The sequence below is a fragment of the Carcharhinus amblyrhynchos genome, chromosome 4, assembly GCF_965287045.1.
Source record: "Carcharhinus amblyrhynchos chromosome 4, sCarAmb.v2.hapA, whole genome shotgun sequence".
Classification (NCBI taxonomy): Eukaryota; Metazoa; Chordata; class Chondrichthyes; order Carcharhiniformes; family Carcharhinidae; genus Carcharhinus; species Carcharhinus amblyrhynchos.
In genome coordinates this window covers 56,779,712-56,795,350 of record NC_137327.1, presented here as the reverse complement: position 1 = coordinate 56,795,350, position 15,639 = coordinate 56,779,712, and the positions used below count along the sequence as shown (strand labels likewise).

Here is a 15,639-nt window from a genome sequence, read left to right as displayed (position 1 = left end):
GATCACCCCCATTGCAGTTCCCTATTTAAACTTTTTAAATATAAATCAAAAATAAAGAAAAATGAGAGGGTGGGACATTACAATTAAAAAATATCAAAGGAAACTTACCTAACTAAACCAAAATGACATTAATGAGGGCGATGGTGCACGCCAATCCCCCATGGTGCCCACTGGTCACAAAAGGGTCGCTTATTTATATAAAAAGTATGTTTTCAGCCACCCACAGAATGATTTTATTGAATGCAAATTTGACCATCTGCCATTGTGGGATTTGAGACTGGAACCCCAGATCTTTGTTCTAGGTCAGTGGATTATCAGTTCAGTGATCAGACCACTGGAAGAACCCAAAGGGACTGGAAGTGAACATACATTCATGATTGTTTTAAGACATGTTAGTGGCCAGTACCAGGATCAAACCCCTAACCTTGGCATTATTAGTATCACGCTCTAACCAGCTGGCTGGCCAGCAATTCAAATTTCTTCATTGGCCCTAGTGAGATTTGAATGTGAATTCCCAGAACATTGCTCTGGGTCTCTGGATTAGAAGTTCAGTGACATTGTGCTCAAAGTTAATTAACCAATGTCCTTTATATGTGTATCCTAACAATATAATTAACATACAATTAAAACATTTGAGCCTCTTCCTATACTTCCTCACCTAAATCTACTATTCTAACCCTCAATGTCTGTTCCCTTCCCCCACAAAAGGTCTTGTCCAGTTTTCCTTTAAATGCATCTATGCTCCTCACTTTAACCACTTTCCGTAGCAGTGGGTTCTACACTCATATCTTAGCCACTCTTTGGTTAAAGACATTTTCTTTGAATCCCTCCTGGATTTCTTGGTCTTTCAAATGTGGTGACACTGTTGTAATGAAATGCAGCTGCCAATGTTCACACAGCAAGATCCCACAAGCAGCAACAATGACAAAATGATTTGTCTTAGTCCTGTCAATGAGGATAAAGATAGCCCTAAATAAAGAAATGGACATTTGCTGCAACCTTGGCTGAAATTTATTGCTCTCAATGGGGCAGCAATTGGGGATTAATGTTTTTCCTTTGGCTGAACTCAGTTGTGATGCTAGAATGGGATTCTGCTTTCACCCCTGGACCAGTAATCCAGAGAGGCACTGGTGTCCGTATAACAATACTCTTTGTGGGATGGTCCCGCAGGGGAAAATCAGAAGGAGAAAAAGGCAACAATAATTTGCTGGGCCAAAAGACACAAATAATTCAACAAACTAGAGTGAACGAAATAAATTTCAGTTAATTTGAAATTAATTTGCAATGAAGTGGGTACTTGAATTGGGGTCTGTGCTCCACATTTGATTGAATGTTGGTGTTCTGTTGTAGAATAAACTTGGAGTGCTTGGTTCCCAAGAGCTGCAGTGTTTCAGTAACTCAGGCACTTCCAGTTCAGTAACCAGATCTGCAGCATTCTGTTCCAATTACAGTTCATCCAGAGGTCATTGCCTGAAGAAACCTGTTTCTAATTGAGTCCATGATTCAGTACATGCTAACATAGACTCTCAAGGCCCCTCTGTAAATACTGACATATTAGCAGGGCCCCACTCCCATAAATACTGACACTCCAGAACCCACCCCACCCCTGTGAATACCTACGGATGAGTAGAGAGCCTTCCAACTGTGATCCTGAAAAACAGCTAAACAAAATTCATTTTCCCATAAGAAAAGCAGTGGAAACCTCTGACCTGGTCCATGGCTGGCATTCTTTAATTAATGGAGTTTTGGCTGAGCATCAAATTCTTGCCCTGCTGCCAGCGAGAACGGAGAATCCCATCCAACATGTAATATCGATGTGTTGTTTCTGAGCTTTGAACCTCACTGTCCCCGTAATTCTCCAACTGACTCGTAATGGCTTACCAATTCTTAATAACTTAACTTCTGCTTGTTACTTCCCACCTCCAGTTCACTGAGTCACCCAATGCATCACCTCTCCCAACTCGCCACTTCCCACTTCTCCCAACCCACCATTTCTCCCGATTCACCACTTCTCTGGTTCACTGCCTCTCCTGAGGTGCCATCTGTCCCAGTGCACCACCTCTCCAATTCACCACTTTCCCCATGATTCGCATCTTTCATTTACCATCTCTCCTGTTCGCAGATTCTCTCTCTTGCTCGCCTCCTCTCCCGACTCACCATCTCGCCTAATTTTCAGACTTTTCCAGCCTGTCACTTCTCTCCTGAACACTCACGTTCACCTTCTCTCTCTCAAGCAATTCTGATTCTGTAAATACAGAATCTTTATCTACCACGCAGGGATGGCCTGGTAGCACAGTGGTTAGCACTGCTGCTTCACAGCTCCAGGGATCTGGGTTCAATTCCCGGCTTGGATTACTGTCTGTGTGGAGTTTGCACATTCTCCTTGTGTTTGCATGGGTTTCCTCCCACAGTCCAAAAATGTGCGAGTTAGGTTGATTGACTATGCTAAAATTGCCCCTTAGTGTCCTGAAATGCGTAGATCAGCGGGATTGGCGGGTAAAATATGTAGGGAGATGGGGGTAGGGCCTGGATGGGGTTGTGGTTGGTGTAGAATCAATGGGCCAAATGACCTCTCTCTGCACAGTAGGGTTTCTTTGATTCTATGACTTGCATTTCTGCTGCGATAACATCAGCTAAATTACATCAAATAAATAATTAATGCATCAAATTGTGCCTCAGAAGTGAATATTTGCGTCCTGAGGACTCATTGTTCCTCTGAAACTACTCACAGGTTCGTGAGTCAGACAAACTCCTCAAATTGCAGCTCCTTTTCGCCACCATCCTCCACTTCCAGGGCACTCTCTCTTTCTGCTCTGTCACTGGGCAAACTGTCAGCCAATCTGATATTCCATGTGGCAGACCATATTGAGTGGGATCAGGCATCAATGGAAATCTGGTCCAGCATAGCTACATTGCTTCATGAAGCATTGGTTGATGGAATACTTTCCATATGCCATTTTGGCACATTAATACATTTGATGGATTAATACATGGTTGGTCAGGCACGCTGTGTTGATAGAATCCATCAGGAATTAACACCATCAGGAATTATTCACCAGTGAAAGGAGGTGAAAGGTAGAGTTATTATGAACAAATATAAAGAAGGTTATAAGTTCACATATATATTCATAAGAACATAAGAAATAGGAGCAGGAGTAGGCCATCCAGCCCTTCGAGCCTGCCCCGCCATTCAATAAGATCATGGCTGATCTGTCGCTGCTCAGTTCCACTTTCCCACCCTCTCCCCATAACCCTTAATCCCCTCTCCTATCAAAAACCCATCAACCCGCGTCTTAAAAATATTTAGTGAGGCAGCCTCCACCACTTCAACGGGCAGAGAATTCCAGAGATTCACCACGCTTTGAGTGAAGAAGTTCCTCCTCAACTCCATTCTAAACCGTCCCCCTTTTATCTTGAGGCTATGAATTGACCATGTTAAATTTTTCCTCAGTGAACCCGAACAGGCACTGGAGTATGGTGACTAGGGGATTTTCACAATAACTTCATTGCAGTGTTAATGTAAGCCTACCTGTGACACTAATAAATAAACTTTAAACTTTAAAGAAAAGTGTAGGAGTAGAGTTAAGAGAGAAATCAGGAGGGCAAAAAGGGAACACGAGATTGTTTTGGCAGATAAGGCAAAGGGAAATCTAAAGAGCTCCTATAAATACATAAAGGCCAGAAGAGTAACTAGGGAGAGAAAGGGCCTCTTAAGGATCAATAAGGTCATCTATGTGCGGATCCACAAGAGATAGGTGAGATTTTAAATGAATATTTCTCATCAGTATTTACTGTTGAGTAAAGCATGAATCTTAGGGAACTTGGGGAAATAAATAATGTCTGGAGGAGTGTACATGTTACAGAGAAGGAAGTGCTAGAAGTCGTAAAGCGTGTCAAGGTAGATAAATCCCCGGGACCTGATGAAGTGTATCCCAGGACATTGTAGGAGGCTAGGGAGAAAATTGTGGGTCCCCTAGCAGAGATATTTGAATCATCGATAGTCCCAGGTGAGGTGCCTGAAGATTGGAGAGTGGCAAATGTTGTGCCTTTGTTTAAAAAGGGCTGCAGGGAAAAGCCTGGGAACTACAGGCCTGTTAGCGTCACATCTGTGGTGGGTAAGTTGTTGGAAGGTATTTTGAGAGACAGGATCTACAGGCATTTAGAGATGCAAGGACTGATTAGGGACAGTCAGCATGGCTTTGTGAGTGGAAAATCATGTCCCACAAATTTGGCTGAATTTTTTGAAGGGGTAACCAAGAAAGTAGATGAGGGTAGTGCAGTTGATGTTGTCTACATGGATTTTAGCAACACATTTGACAAGGTATTGCATGGTAGGTTGTTTCATAAGGTTAAATCTCACAGGATCCAGGGTGAAGTAGTTAAATGGTTACAAAATTGGCTTGATGACAGAAGCCAGAGGGTGGTTGTAGAGGGTTGTTTTTCAAACAGAGGCCTGTGACCAGCAGCAAACGTCAGGTATCAGCACTGTTATTTGTCATTTATATTAATGATTTGAATGAGAGTATAGGAGACATGGTTAGTAAGTTTGCAGATGACACCAAGATTGGTGGCATAGTGGACAGTGAAGAAGGTTATTTTGGATTGCAATGGGATCTTGATCAATTGGGCCGGTGGGCTGACGAATGGCAGATGGCTTTTAATTGGGATAAATTTCAGTAGATTGAACCAGGGCAGGACTTAATCAGTTAATAGTAGGGTGTTGGGGAAAGTTACAGAACAAAGATATCTAGTGGTACAGATTCATAGCTCCTTGAAAGTGGAGTCACAGATGGGTAGAGTGGTGAAGAAGACATTCAGCATGCTTGGTTTCATTGGTCAGAATATTGAATACAGGAGTTGGGACGTCTTGTTGAAGTTGTACAAGACATTGGTAAGGCCACATTTGGAATACTGTATATAGTTCAGGTCTTCCTGTTAGAGAAAGGATATTATTAAACTAGAAAGAGTGCAGAAAAGGTTACTAGGATGCTACCGGGACTTGATGGATTGAGTTATGAGGAGAGGCTGGATAGAGTGAGACTTTTTTCTCTGGAGCGTAATAGGCTGAGAGGTGATCTTATTAGAGGTGTATAAAATAATGAGGGGCATAGATCAGTCAATATCTTTTCCCAAAGGTAGAGGAGTCTAAAACTAGAGGGCATAGGTTTAATGTGAGAAGGGAGAGATACAAAAGCATCCAGAAGGGCAGTTCTTTTCATATGGAGAGTGATGAGTGTCTAGAACAAGCTGCCAGAGGTAGTAATAGAGCGGGTACAATTTTGTCTTTTAAAAAGCATTTAGACAGTTACATAGGTAAGATGGGTATAGAGGGATATAGACCAAATACGGGCAATTGAGATTAGCTTATGTGTTTAAAAAAAATGTGGCATGTATAAGTTGGGCTGAAGGGCCTGTTTCCATGCTGTAAGCCTCTATGACTATCACTCTATGACTACGACAAAATAGCAAAGCAGCAGATAGGCGAAGGCTAGGGTAAAGGCTAGCATTGTCTTAGAGTGGATATGGGGCCAGAAACTTAATTCAGGATCAAATATGGGGTCAAAGTTGCAAGAGACTCATTCAGCCTGAGATAGTGGCATACAAAAAGGATGTGGTTGCTGACAAATGTATTGAATTTGCTGCAGTGACCTAAGAAAATGGTTTCAGTCTTACCAATGAATAGCTAGGAGATTATTATTCAGCCAGGACAGGATGTTGGATAAACGTTCTGACCACATCAGCCAGGGATGGCCAAACTGCAGCTCTTTGAGTATATTCCTTGTGCAGTGAAACCTGTTAACTTGCATATTGGAGGGGGAAACCTCAGCCATGAATAGCTTCACACGAGGAGAGAACCGGAGAGCAGGCAGCGGCACTGGGAGGAGGAAGGGTTAAGATCAATGATTCATTCCAGCAATATCACAAGATTTATTTGTATTTTCTCACTGATCCTACAATAGAGCCTCATGAAACTCAGCACCATTTCCTCTGGCTGCCTAATCAGCCTTCTCCCTGCTGACCCTTCAACTTGTGACCTCTGTCTAGAAAGGGAGAAAACAGTTTAATACAGAACTGTGCTACTGTATTGAGACACAGGAGCTCTGAGTCATTTCATTATTCAGTGGATGACCCAACTTTTCTTCAAATAAAATCATTCTTTTTTACCCCTGCACTAATTTTCCACATTGGGGGCGGGCAAGGCTGCCAAAGTCGGTTAAGCATTGAACATGTGCCAGTTCTGTTGTGTGTCAGTGAAAAAGTTTGTCTCTTTCCAAATCGGAATTATGCGTGGAGGAAGATAAAGAAGAAAAAGCTGAAATTTTCCTCACAGAAGTGTGTGCATTCGTCATAGAATTGTGTCTGTAAAGGTTGTCCATGTTTTGCGACTCTTGAATGTCTAAAGATTACCAAATGTGGCTCTGAGGTTCACACAGTTCAGCTATCCCTGACATTGGCTGCTGAACGTTCAAGAGAACAGGATATATTGCTGAGATATGCATGGAAACTGACCCCCTTTCTGTGCATGGTGTTTTCAAGGGGCAGCATGTAGATTAGGGTGAGAAGCAAACCAAAGATAAGCCCTTAAAGGACTCTAGAATTAATACTGCAATGGCTGGAAGAGAAACCATTGCTATAGTTTACACTGGCTATGATTAGATAGGTATGATTAAAATCAAGCAAGGGGAATTCCACTGAGTTGAACATAAGAACATAAGAACATAAGAAATAGGAGCAGGAGTAGGCCATCTAGCCCTTCGAGCCTGCCCCGCCATTCAATAAGATCATGGCTGATCTGTTGTGGCTCAGTTCCACTTTCCCGCCCTCTCCCCATAACCCTTAATCCCCTCTCTTATCAAGAACCCATCAACCCGCTTCTTAAAAATATTTAGCGAGGCAGCCTCCACCACTTCAACGGGCAGAGAATTCCAGAGATTCACCACCCTTTGAGTGAAGAAGTTCCTCCTCAACTCCGTTCTAAACCGCCTCCCCTTTATCTTGAGGCTGTGCCCCCTAGTCCTACTGTCTTTTTTGAGCGGGAAGAGTCTCTCCACCTCTATCCTATCCATCCCATTCATCATCTTATACGTCTCAATGAGATCTCCCCTCATTCTTCTAAACTCTAACGAGTACAAGCCTAGTTTATTCAGCCTCTCCTCATAGCTCAATCCCCTCAACTCTGGTATCAGCCTAGTAAACCTCCTCTGCACTCCCTCCAGGGCCAAAATATCCTTGCGCAGGTGCGGCGCCCAAAACTGCACACAGTACTCCAGCTGCGGCCTCACCAATGCCCTATACAGCTGCAGCAAGACCTCCCTACTTTTATATTCAATCCCCCTCGCTATGAAGGCCAGCATCCCATTCGCCTTCCTGACCACCTGCTGCACCTGCAAGCTGGGTTTTTGCGACTCATGCACAAGGACCCCGAGGTCCCTCTGCACCGTCGCCTGCTGCAGTTTTTCGCCACGTAAGTAATAGTCCTTCCTACCATTCTTCCTACCAAAGTGGACCACCTCACACTTGCCAACATTAAATTCCATTTGCCATTTCCTGGCCCATTCGCCCAGCCTATCTAGATCCTTCTGCAGACTCTCCACACCCTCCGCACAATTTGCGGAGTTGGTGAGATATTGAAACAGAATGGTATGGTCAACTGAGTTAAAGGCTGCATGGATGTCAAGGAACTCTAAACACCATGGTCACAATGATAGAAAATGTAATTTGTGACTTCAGTTAGAACTATTTTGGTGTGTCAGCAGGGATGGACACCTGATTAAAGATATTCAGATTGATCCACAGGAAAGATGGACCTATATTTGGGAAGTGACAACACACTCAGCTACTTGCTGAGGAAGGGGAGATTACAGATGTGACAATACTGAGAAATATTTACAATGTCAGCCAGCACAGTGACTAGGAGAGGAAGGTCAGCAATTCAGTACAGACTCCATGGCCTATTTCTGTAATCTCCTTTAGCCCTAAACCCTTTGAGATGAGTGCACTCCTCCAGTTCTGGCCTCTTGAGCATCCCCTATTCTAATCACTCCACGACAGTAGTTATGCTGTGAGCTGCATAGGTCCTATCTTAACAAAGAACAAAGAACAAAATCAGCCCGGGAAACAGGCCCTTCGGCCCAACGAGCCCACGCCATCATCTCAACACTACCAGTCCCCCTCTCCACCCACGACCCCTGTCTAATGTTTTATGGCCATCCAGATTGTGGGAAACTGATTTAGGGACAATTTATTCCTGCCAATCAGCCTAACAGCACATCTTTGGGGTGTGGGAGGAAACCAGAGCACCTGGAGAAAACCCACGCAAGCATGGGGAGAATGCGCAAACTCCCACAGACACCGGCTCAAATCCATGTGTCTGCACAGCAATCAGCGATAGTCACTGAGCTGTTGTCTTGCCCAGTATCTGGTCCAGTTTAGGCACACAGTAATGACATGAAGCACTAGGCCAATCTTGAACAACCAAGAGCAGCCCCAGTACGACCCATCGCATGTATGCCCCTCGTTGGACATGAGGTGGACCGACTTAAAACCTGTGAATGAAAAGAGAAAAACATTATTATCATACCATACCCATTTACATTAACAGGGACGCCCCAATGCTAATGACCCTTATTTAAAACAATCTCCTATATCCACCCATCTCCAACCCAGTCATGTGCCTGTCTAAGTTACTCTTAAATGACTCTAGCGTGTTTGCCTCCACCACTTTACTTGGCAGAGCATTCCATACCCCCACTACCCTCTGTGTGAAAAACCTCCCTCTAATATCTGTGTTGTACCTCTCCACCCTCACCTTAAGTCCATGGCCCCTTGTCCTATGTGTCTCTATCATAGGAAATAGCTTACCTCTGTTTACTCTATCTATACCCTTCATAATCTTATATACCTCTATTAGATCCCCCCTCAGTCAGCGTCTTTCAAGGGAAAAGAGCCCCAATTTCTTCAGTCTTTCCTCATACCCCAGTCCTTCCATACCAGGCAACATCCTGGTAAACCTCCTCTGCACTCTCTCCAGAGTCTCCACGTCCTTCTGGTAGTAAGGCGACCAGAACTGGACGCAGTACTCCAAATGCGGCCGAACCAACGTTCTGTACAACTGCAACATTAGACTCCAGCTCTTATATTCTATACCCCTTCCTATAAAGGCTAACATACCATAGGCTTTCTTCACCACACTCTCCACTTGCACTGCCACCTTCAAAAACTTGTGCACTTGCACCCCCAGGTCTTGCTGCGATTCTATACTCCTTATGGGCTTACCCTTTATCATATAACTCCCCCCTACATTATTCCGGCCAAAATGCATCACCTCACATTTATCTGGATTAAACTCCATTTGCCATGTATCTGCCCAATCAACCAGCCTATCAACATCCCACTGTATTGCCAGACACTGCTCCTCACTGCCTGCCAATCCAGCCATCTTGGTGTCATCAGCAAATTTGCTGATCACACCACCTACGCCCTCTTCCAAATCATTTATATACACTACAAAGAGAAGAGGTCCCAGTACCGAGCCCTGCGGCACACCACTAGTGACAGACCTCCAGCTAGAAAAAGACCCCTCCACTACTACTCTCTGACTCCTCTTTGCAAGCCAGTTCTCTACCCATCTAGATACCTGACCACATATCCCATGAGCTTTAATCTTCTGTACCAACCTGCCATGAGGGACTTTGTCAAACGCCTTACTGAAATCCATATAGACGACATCAATGGCTCGTCCTTCATCGACCGTTTTTTTCACCTCCTCAAAGAATTCTACCAGATTCTTCCTGAACCTCTCCACATTTTACTTCACTTGCTTGCTTTATAGTACTTCTGAAAACTTATCTGTTTCACAAAGCTTTTAGTCATCTATACTAATATCTCCTTATGTTGTTTGGTGATATTTTATAAAATTTATGTGAAGTGTTTTGTGTTGTTTTATTATATTGAGGGTTCCAAAAAAGTACAAGTTATCATTGTTGTTAGTGACCTCCTAAAACAGATTATCTGGTTGTGATAGCTTGCTGTATGCAAAATGGCTTCTTTTTTCCAACCTTACAATGGCTATGGCACTCCACAAATACTTCACTGGCTGTAAAACACCTTAGGCTGTTCTGAGGTGATGAAAGGCACTACGAGATTGCAAGTCTTTCTTTCATTGAAGAGAATGGTATGAAAAGGTACAAGAATCAACTTTTTTGAAGAGAGAACGGGTTGAGGGATGTGATGTCGAGACAGTCAGGCAGGGCTAAAATCAGCCTGAAATGCCAGACAGGCCTACTGATTTTATTGACCACTTCCCAATGCCCCTCACTTCAATGTGGCTGATTGATATTGGCTCTCTGTCTCCCTTTGCAGGTGGTGGTGCGGCTCAGTGAAGACCTGTTGTCTCAAGCGGTGATGATGGTGGAGAACTGTCGGCCCACACTGACCATTAATCTAGCAGGGGCTCGCCAGTACTGGCTGGAAGGAATGTTACGTCATGAGATAGGTCAGTTTTACAAACAAATCAGGTCAGATCAAAGGAGAATTTTGCATTTCATTATCTTCCCCATTAGATTTTGTCTGCCTTTTCTCCTGAAGATTTTGATACCTGATTGTATGTTCGGTTCATTAGGCATTATCTAGCCTTTATTATTAGGCCCAAGGTTCAGCGTGTGAGTCTGGGCAATATGTTTTTTTTTCACCAAGGCATTTGAATCCAGCTGACTTGTGTTATGCATCGACATAGGCACCAGTGATGAAGTCAGTGGAACTGGCCAAGGAACCTTGGTTGCTGTTCAGACCATTTCTTCGTCAAAGCAGCAAGGCCAATTGCTGTCACCTTCTTGCTGTCCATGTCCACACAACACAGATCGAGGTTCAAACCTAGTCTCTTCCTGACTTTTGATTCTTGTCCCAGTGCCAGTGTACTTAACTTTCCAGTGGAACATTTCTTTATTGGCCAGTGTCAAACTTCACAGTAGTGTACAAAATCAGTCACTACTTTTCTATCCAATCACTCTGCAAGTCACTAGGGAGAGCTTTTTCCATACGTTTTGACCTTGATGACAATTATTGAACAAACTTTTCTTTATTTCAAGCATTATATAATTTGTGCCAAATTACTTTGTGAGCAATTGTGTTTTCTCTGATGTCACTTTATGGTGAGTTGGGATGTGCCCCTCTCTTTTAGTTCATTTGGCCCAAGGTTCCTTCTTGTGATGGAGATGGAGGTACTGAATCACTCTAGTATCTGTAAAGTTTTAATGCTCTTCACTGAAATTTGATTCTGTTTTGTTCTTGGGATGATGGTAATGAGGGAGCTCTCCCTGTGAAATGGTGAAACTTTATTTTCTCTTTGCTTAAAAAAAATATTGTTTGATATCAGGAACACACTACATTCGAGGTGTCAACAACAGCCACCAGCCTTGGCACACCGCAGCGGGCAGGAAACTGTACGGTCTGAAGCCAGCCAACCCAACTGAGGAAGGCCTTGCCAGCTTGAACAGTGTTATATACCGCAAGTACCCTTTCCTGTGGCGGGCAGCCCTGCTCTATTATACTGTCTTCCAGGCCAGTCGGATGCCTTTCTGCCAGCTCTTTGAAGATATTGCCAAATTTGTTGAGGACCCAAACACCCGATGGGAGTATTGCGTGAGAGCCAAGAGAGGCCAAGCAGACACTTCTCAACCAGGTTACTTGTATTTACAACTAGATTGTTTTAAGTTGGAATAGGAGTGGTAGCTTTGTGTTTATTATTGAGAACAATCTTGAGTCCATGTTCGCCATCTTGTGGAAGGCTCAGGATCCGGAAGTTGCTGTTCTCGTTGAGAATGTGATTTTGGATCTTACCCGCCCATGACGTCATTAGAACTATGGCAGCTGCTTTACATGGATTGAATGGATTTTAATTTAGTTAACCCACCTCCTTGCCAGATATTGACATCCCTCCACCCTCCCTCTGCTGCCGTAAATTGACAGTCACGTCAGTGCAGTTTACAACAGGTTGACCTCGATGTGAACCTGCTGTGGGAGGTCTTCCCAGGGATGTAAAGGTAAGTATAGCCCTTGGGGGAGAGGGACATAGGAACATAGGAATTAGGAATGAGAGTAGGCAATTTAGCCCTTCAAGCCCTCTTCCCCACTCGATATAATCGTGGCTGTTCTCCCTCTCATCTCATGTCTACTTCCCTGCCTTTTCCCGATAGCCCTTTATCACTGCTCCCTTGATGCCGGTTGACACAACATGACAGTGTCAACCTGTTGGGGAGTAGGGGGGGAGGGAGGCGGTGGAGGTGGGTGCCTCTGATTGTGGGGGAGGGGGAAATGGGTTGATGGTCGTGGGGGAGGCCTTTCATAGAATCAGAGAGCTGAATTTTACCGGCTGGCCCTGCCCATCAGTGGGTGGAGAGAGCCGATAAAATTGTGCGATAGCCAGGAAATCAGGATCGCGCCTGATTTCTTGGCTCTCATGATTTTATGAGTGGCGAATTTGTGGTGAGATCAGCTTCATGCCAGGAATGGGCGAGAAGCCTAATAATTTTTCTAATTATGTGTTTAATGAGCCTGGTGCTCAATCATTTGTTCATGGAGAGCAGGTGATTTTCTCCCCAAAAGAACTTCTCTCAACAAGGCAAACAATTGCTCCCCCTTTCACCAACTGAAACCATTCAACCCGCCCCAGCCCCTCCCTCCTTCCCTGGGGATGCCGAGGGCAAGGTGGGGTGATGTCTGGGCAGTGCCAGCCTGGCAGCTTGGCAGTGCCACTGTAGCACCTGTGGGCCCCTTGGCACTGCTAGGGATTGGAGCTTATGGGGTGGGGCCAATACCATGGTCCCTGCATGGGCAAGGCATATAGGGCGGGGCCTATGAGGTGCAGGACCTATGGCAGTGCAATATGAAGCGGTGGCCCAATCAGCGGGGGGACGGGGCGCTGCACACTCTACAACGGGATTGGGGTGGTGGGGAGGGAGTCCCATTGCAGCTCTGCAGTTAAAATCTAATTGGGAGGCCCAATTGGTCTGGGCAACGTAGGGGGAATGGCGGAGGCTAGACGTCCAGGTATTGTGAGGTTTGTGATTGGCTGCAGGCCCCTGTGATTGGTGGGGGGGCGGTAGGGTGGGGGGGGGGATGTGAGAGCTGGTTGAGACTGCCTGCAGTCGGAGAAGCCTAAGAGTTCTCTCTGTCAGGCCCCTACAGTTGCTATTGAGCATGTGCAGAATTAGAGATCTGTACATGCGCAGGAGCTCCCTCTGTGGGCTGGCTGATGAAATAAGCCCAGCCCACTGCCTGCAGCAGCTAGAAACAGTCTACATTATTTTTTCAATGATGAAGTGCATAAAATTGGGTATAAAATTGGATGTGAAAACTAGCCCAAAAAACGGATCAGGAATTCTTCCATTTTCACACTAGCTGGACACTTAGAAACAATCTCGTAAAATTCCGCCCAGGAAATCATAGAAACATACAGCAGAGGACAGGCCCTTTGGCTCATTGAGACTGCACTGACACATTAGAAACACTTGAACTATCACTGAATCCCATCTGCCAGCACTTGGCCCATAGGCCTGTAAAGTTGGGAAGAAGGGGCTGATGGCTGAGGGGAAGGTGGTTGGGTAAGGAGAAGGGGCCAATGATTGTTGGGGGGACAATGATGGGAGAGGAGGGGCCAATGATTTGGGGGGAACGGCTAGACAAGTGCCGCCTCTGATAGGGGGCTGGGAGAGGAGTGCCTGAAACCTCTGTGGTGAGCTGAAGCAGTGGTGGGGGTGGGGGGGAAGGTTTGCTCAGGTTGTGATCTAGCGCCATCTCTGTGCAGCCAGGTATTGCTGGCATATTGAGGCCCCCACCCCCGCCCCAGTGTGTGGAAGCAATGATCTTGAAACATTCATTTAAATCGCACCATGACAGCTAGGGAATTTTATCCCAGTTAAATAAATAAATCTGGAATAAAAACTAGTATCAGTAATAGTGTCCATGTCGATATTCTAAAAACATATGTGATAAGACATCTTAATGTATCCACATGTATATGACTCCAAATCCAGTGCATTGTGGTTGACTTTTAATTCCCTCCTGAAATGGTCTAGCAAATCATTCCGTTGTCAAAGAGGTGGTTCATCACTGCTTCCTGAAAACTGATAAATGATGGCAATACCAGTGATGCCACATCCCGTGAATGAATAGTGAATAAATATATTTTAAGGAACTTTTGCATTCTTCAAGTAGGGTGGGTCAGAGGTTACCACTGATGAGAATTTCCCTATTTTTGGACATGCCCAGATCCGGTGTAGTAGACCCAATTGCGGAGTGAAGCACTGTGGACAGGATTTTACGAACGCGCTTGGGCAAGGCCTGTAAAATCCCGCCCAAGGCCAACGGAGAATTCTGTTCTGCGGGCCACACCCACCCGGATTCCAGGGTGGTCGAGTTAGTAAAATTCCAGCCTGTATCTCTGCTTCAACCTCAGAAGAGCATCACCTATTATTCCAATATAACCCTTGCAGTCATCCTGTCTGTGGCAGACAATGGGTGCAACTTTCCACCTCCTACCTTTTGTGGTCTACTGACGGCCAAGTCACTGAATGCATTTAAGGAACAAATACATAGATTTCTAGACATTGAGATCATGGGGTGTGGAGAGAGGTGGAAGTAAGGTGTTGAAATGGAGGATCAGCCCATGATCACATTGAATAGGAAGCAGTCTTGATGGGCTGAATGGCCCACACCTGTTCCTACGTTCCATGTTTCTATGTTTTTCATGTTTCTATGTTCCTCAAGCCTATCCCGCAATAAAATGATCAGAACATCATGGCTAATCATTTAGTTTCACCCTGCCCCCACCCTCTTTGCCCTCAGTCAAGCAAAGAAAAAAGGGCAGCATCTAATAGCTAGTAAGAGAAACAATACTCTGGAAAATTCTGCTGCAACTTCCTCAGACGATTGAATAATAGTACTGCTATAAACACAGACCATGATTTACTCTCAGGGACCTCTTGGAACAGTGTGACTCAGTGGTGCACTGGCAGAGATTCTGCCAGGCTGATAGAGGTCTTGCACACTGGTTGGAAATCCAGAGGGGTACTCCTGTCGGTGAGTAGAGGAGGCCTAACAGAATCAACTGCCTTTCAGGCACTTAAGTGGCAATCATTGGGCCTTCCCCTTGACTGAGGTCCCCAATGGCAGTCCCACCAGCTGAGGGCTGCCGGCCAGTCAGCAACTGGCAGCTCCTCATGCCCCTGGCACTAGCAGGACCAATGACCGCCAGGGGACCAGGATCATCATGCATCCAGTCTGAAGGTGAATGTTGGCACAATGGAAATTGCAGGTGGGGGGAGGGGTTATAAGAGAGTGAGTGACAGAGGTATTAGAGGCTTTGACAGGGGCTGTGATTTTTGGGGGTTATGCCCCCTGCACAATCCCAAGTCCTATCTACATGACAATGAGGGCCTGCCATGCTCTGAAAGGCCACAGGCAAACTCCAGGGAGAGTGGTGGAGTCAGTGGCTTGGGAGCAGAGTTTGTGCAAGGACCAAAGACACTGGGCAAGGTCTTTTGACCCTGGTCACCCTTCTTCACCAACCCCCCCCCCCCGCCCCACCTCCCACCACCTCGTGCATGCATGCTTCCGATCTACTGGCGTCTTGCCCTTGGC

The 15,639-nt window shown here is 45.3% G+C and overlaps 1 protein-coding gene across 2 annotated transcripts in view; it reads left to right on the top strand.

The window, feature by feature from the left end:
• The window catches only part of kiaa0895l, a 69,279-nt gene that overhangs the window by 46,064 nt on the left and 7,576 nt on the right, over window positions 1-15,639 (top strand). For both annotated transcript variants that reach the window (XM_080187206.1, XM_080187207.1), the window contains 2 exons: window positions 10,363-10,495; window positions 11,375-11,680. In XM_080187206.1, coding sequence (XP_080043332.1) covers window positions 10,363-10,495; window positions 11,375-11,680 — 439 coding nt within the window. The remainder of the gene's footprint in view (window positions 1-10,362; window positions 10,496-11,374; window positions 11,681-15,639) is intronic.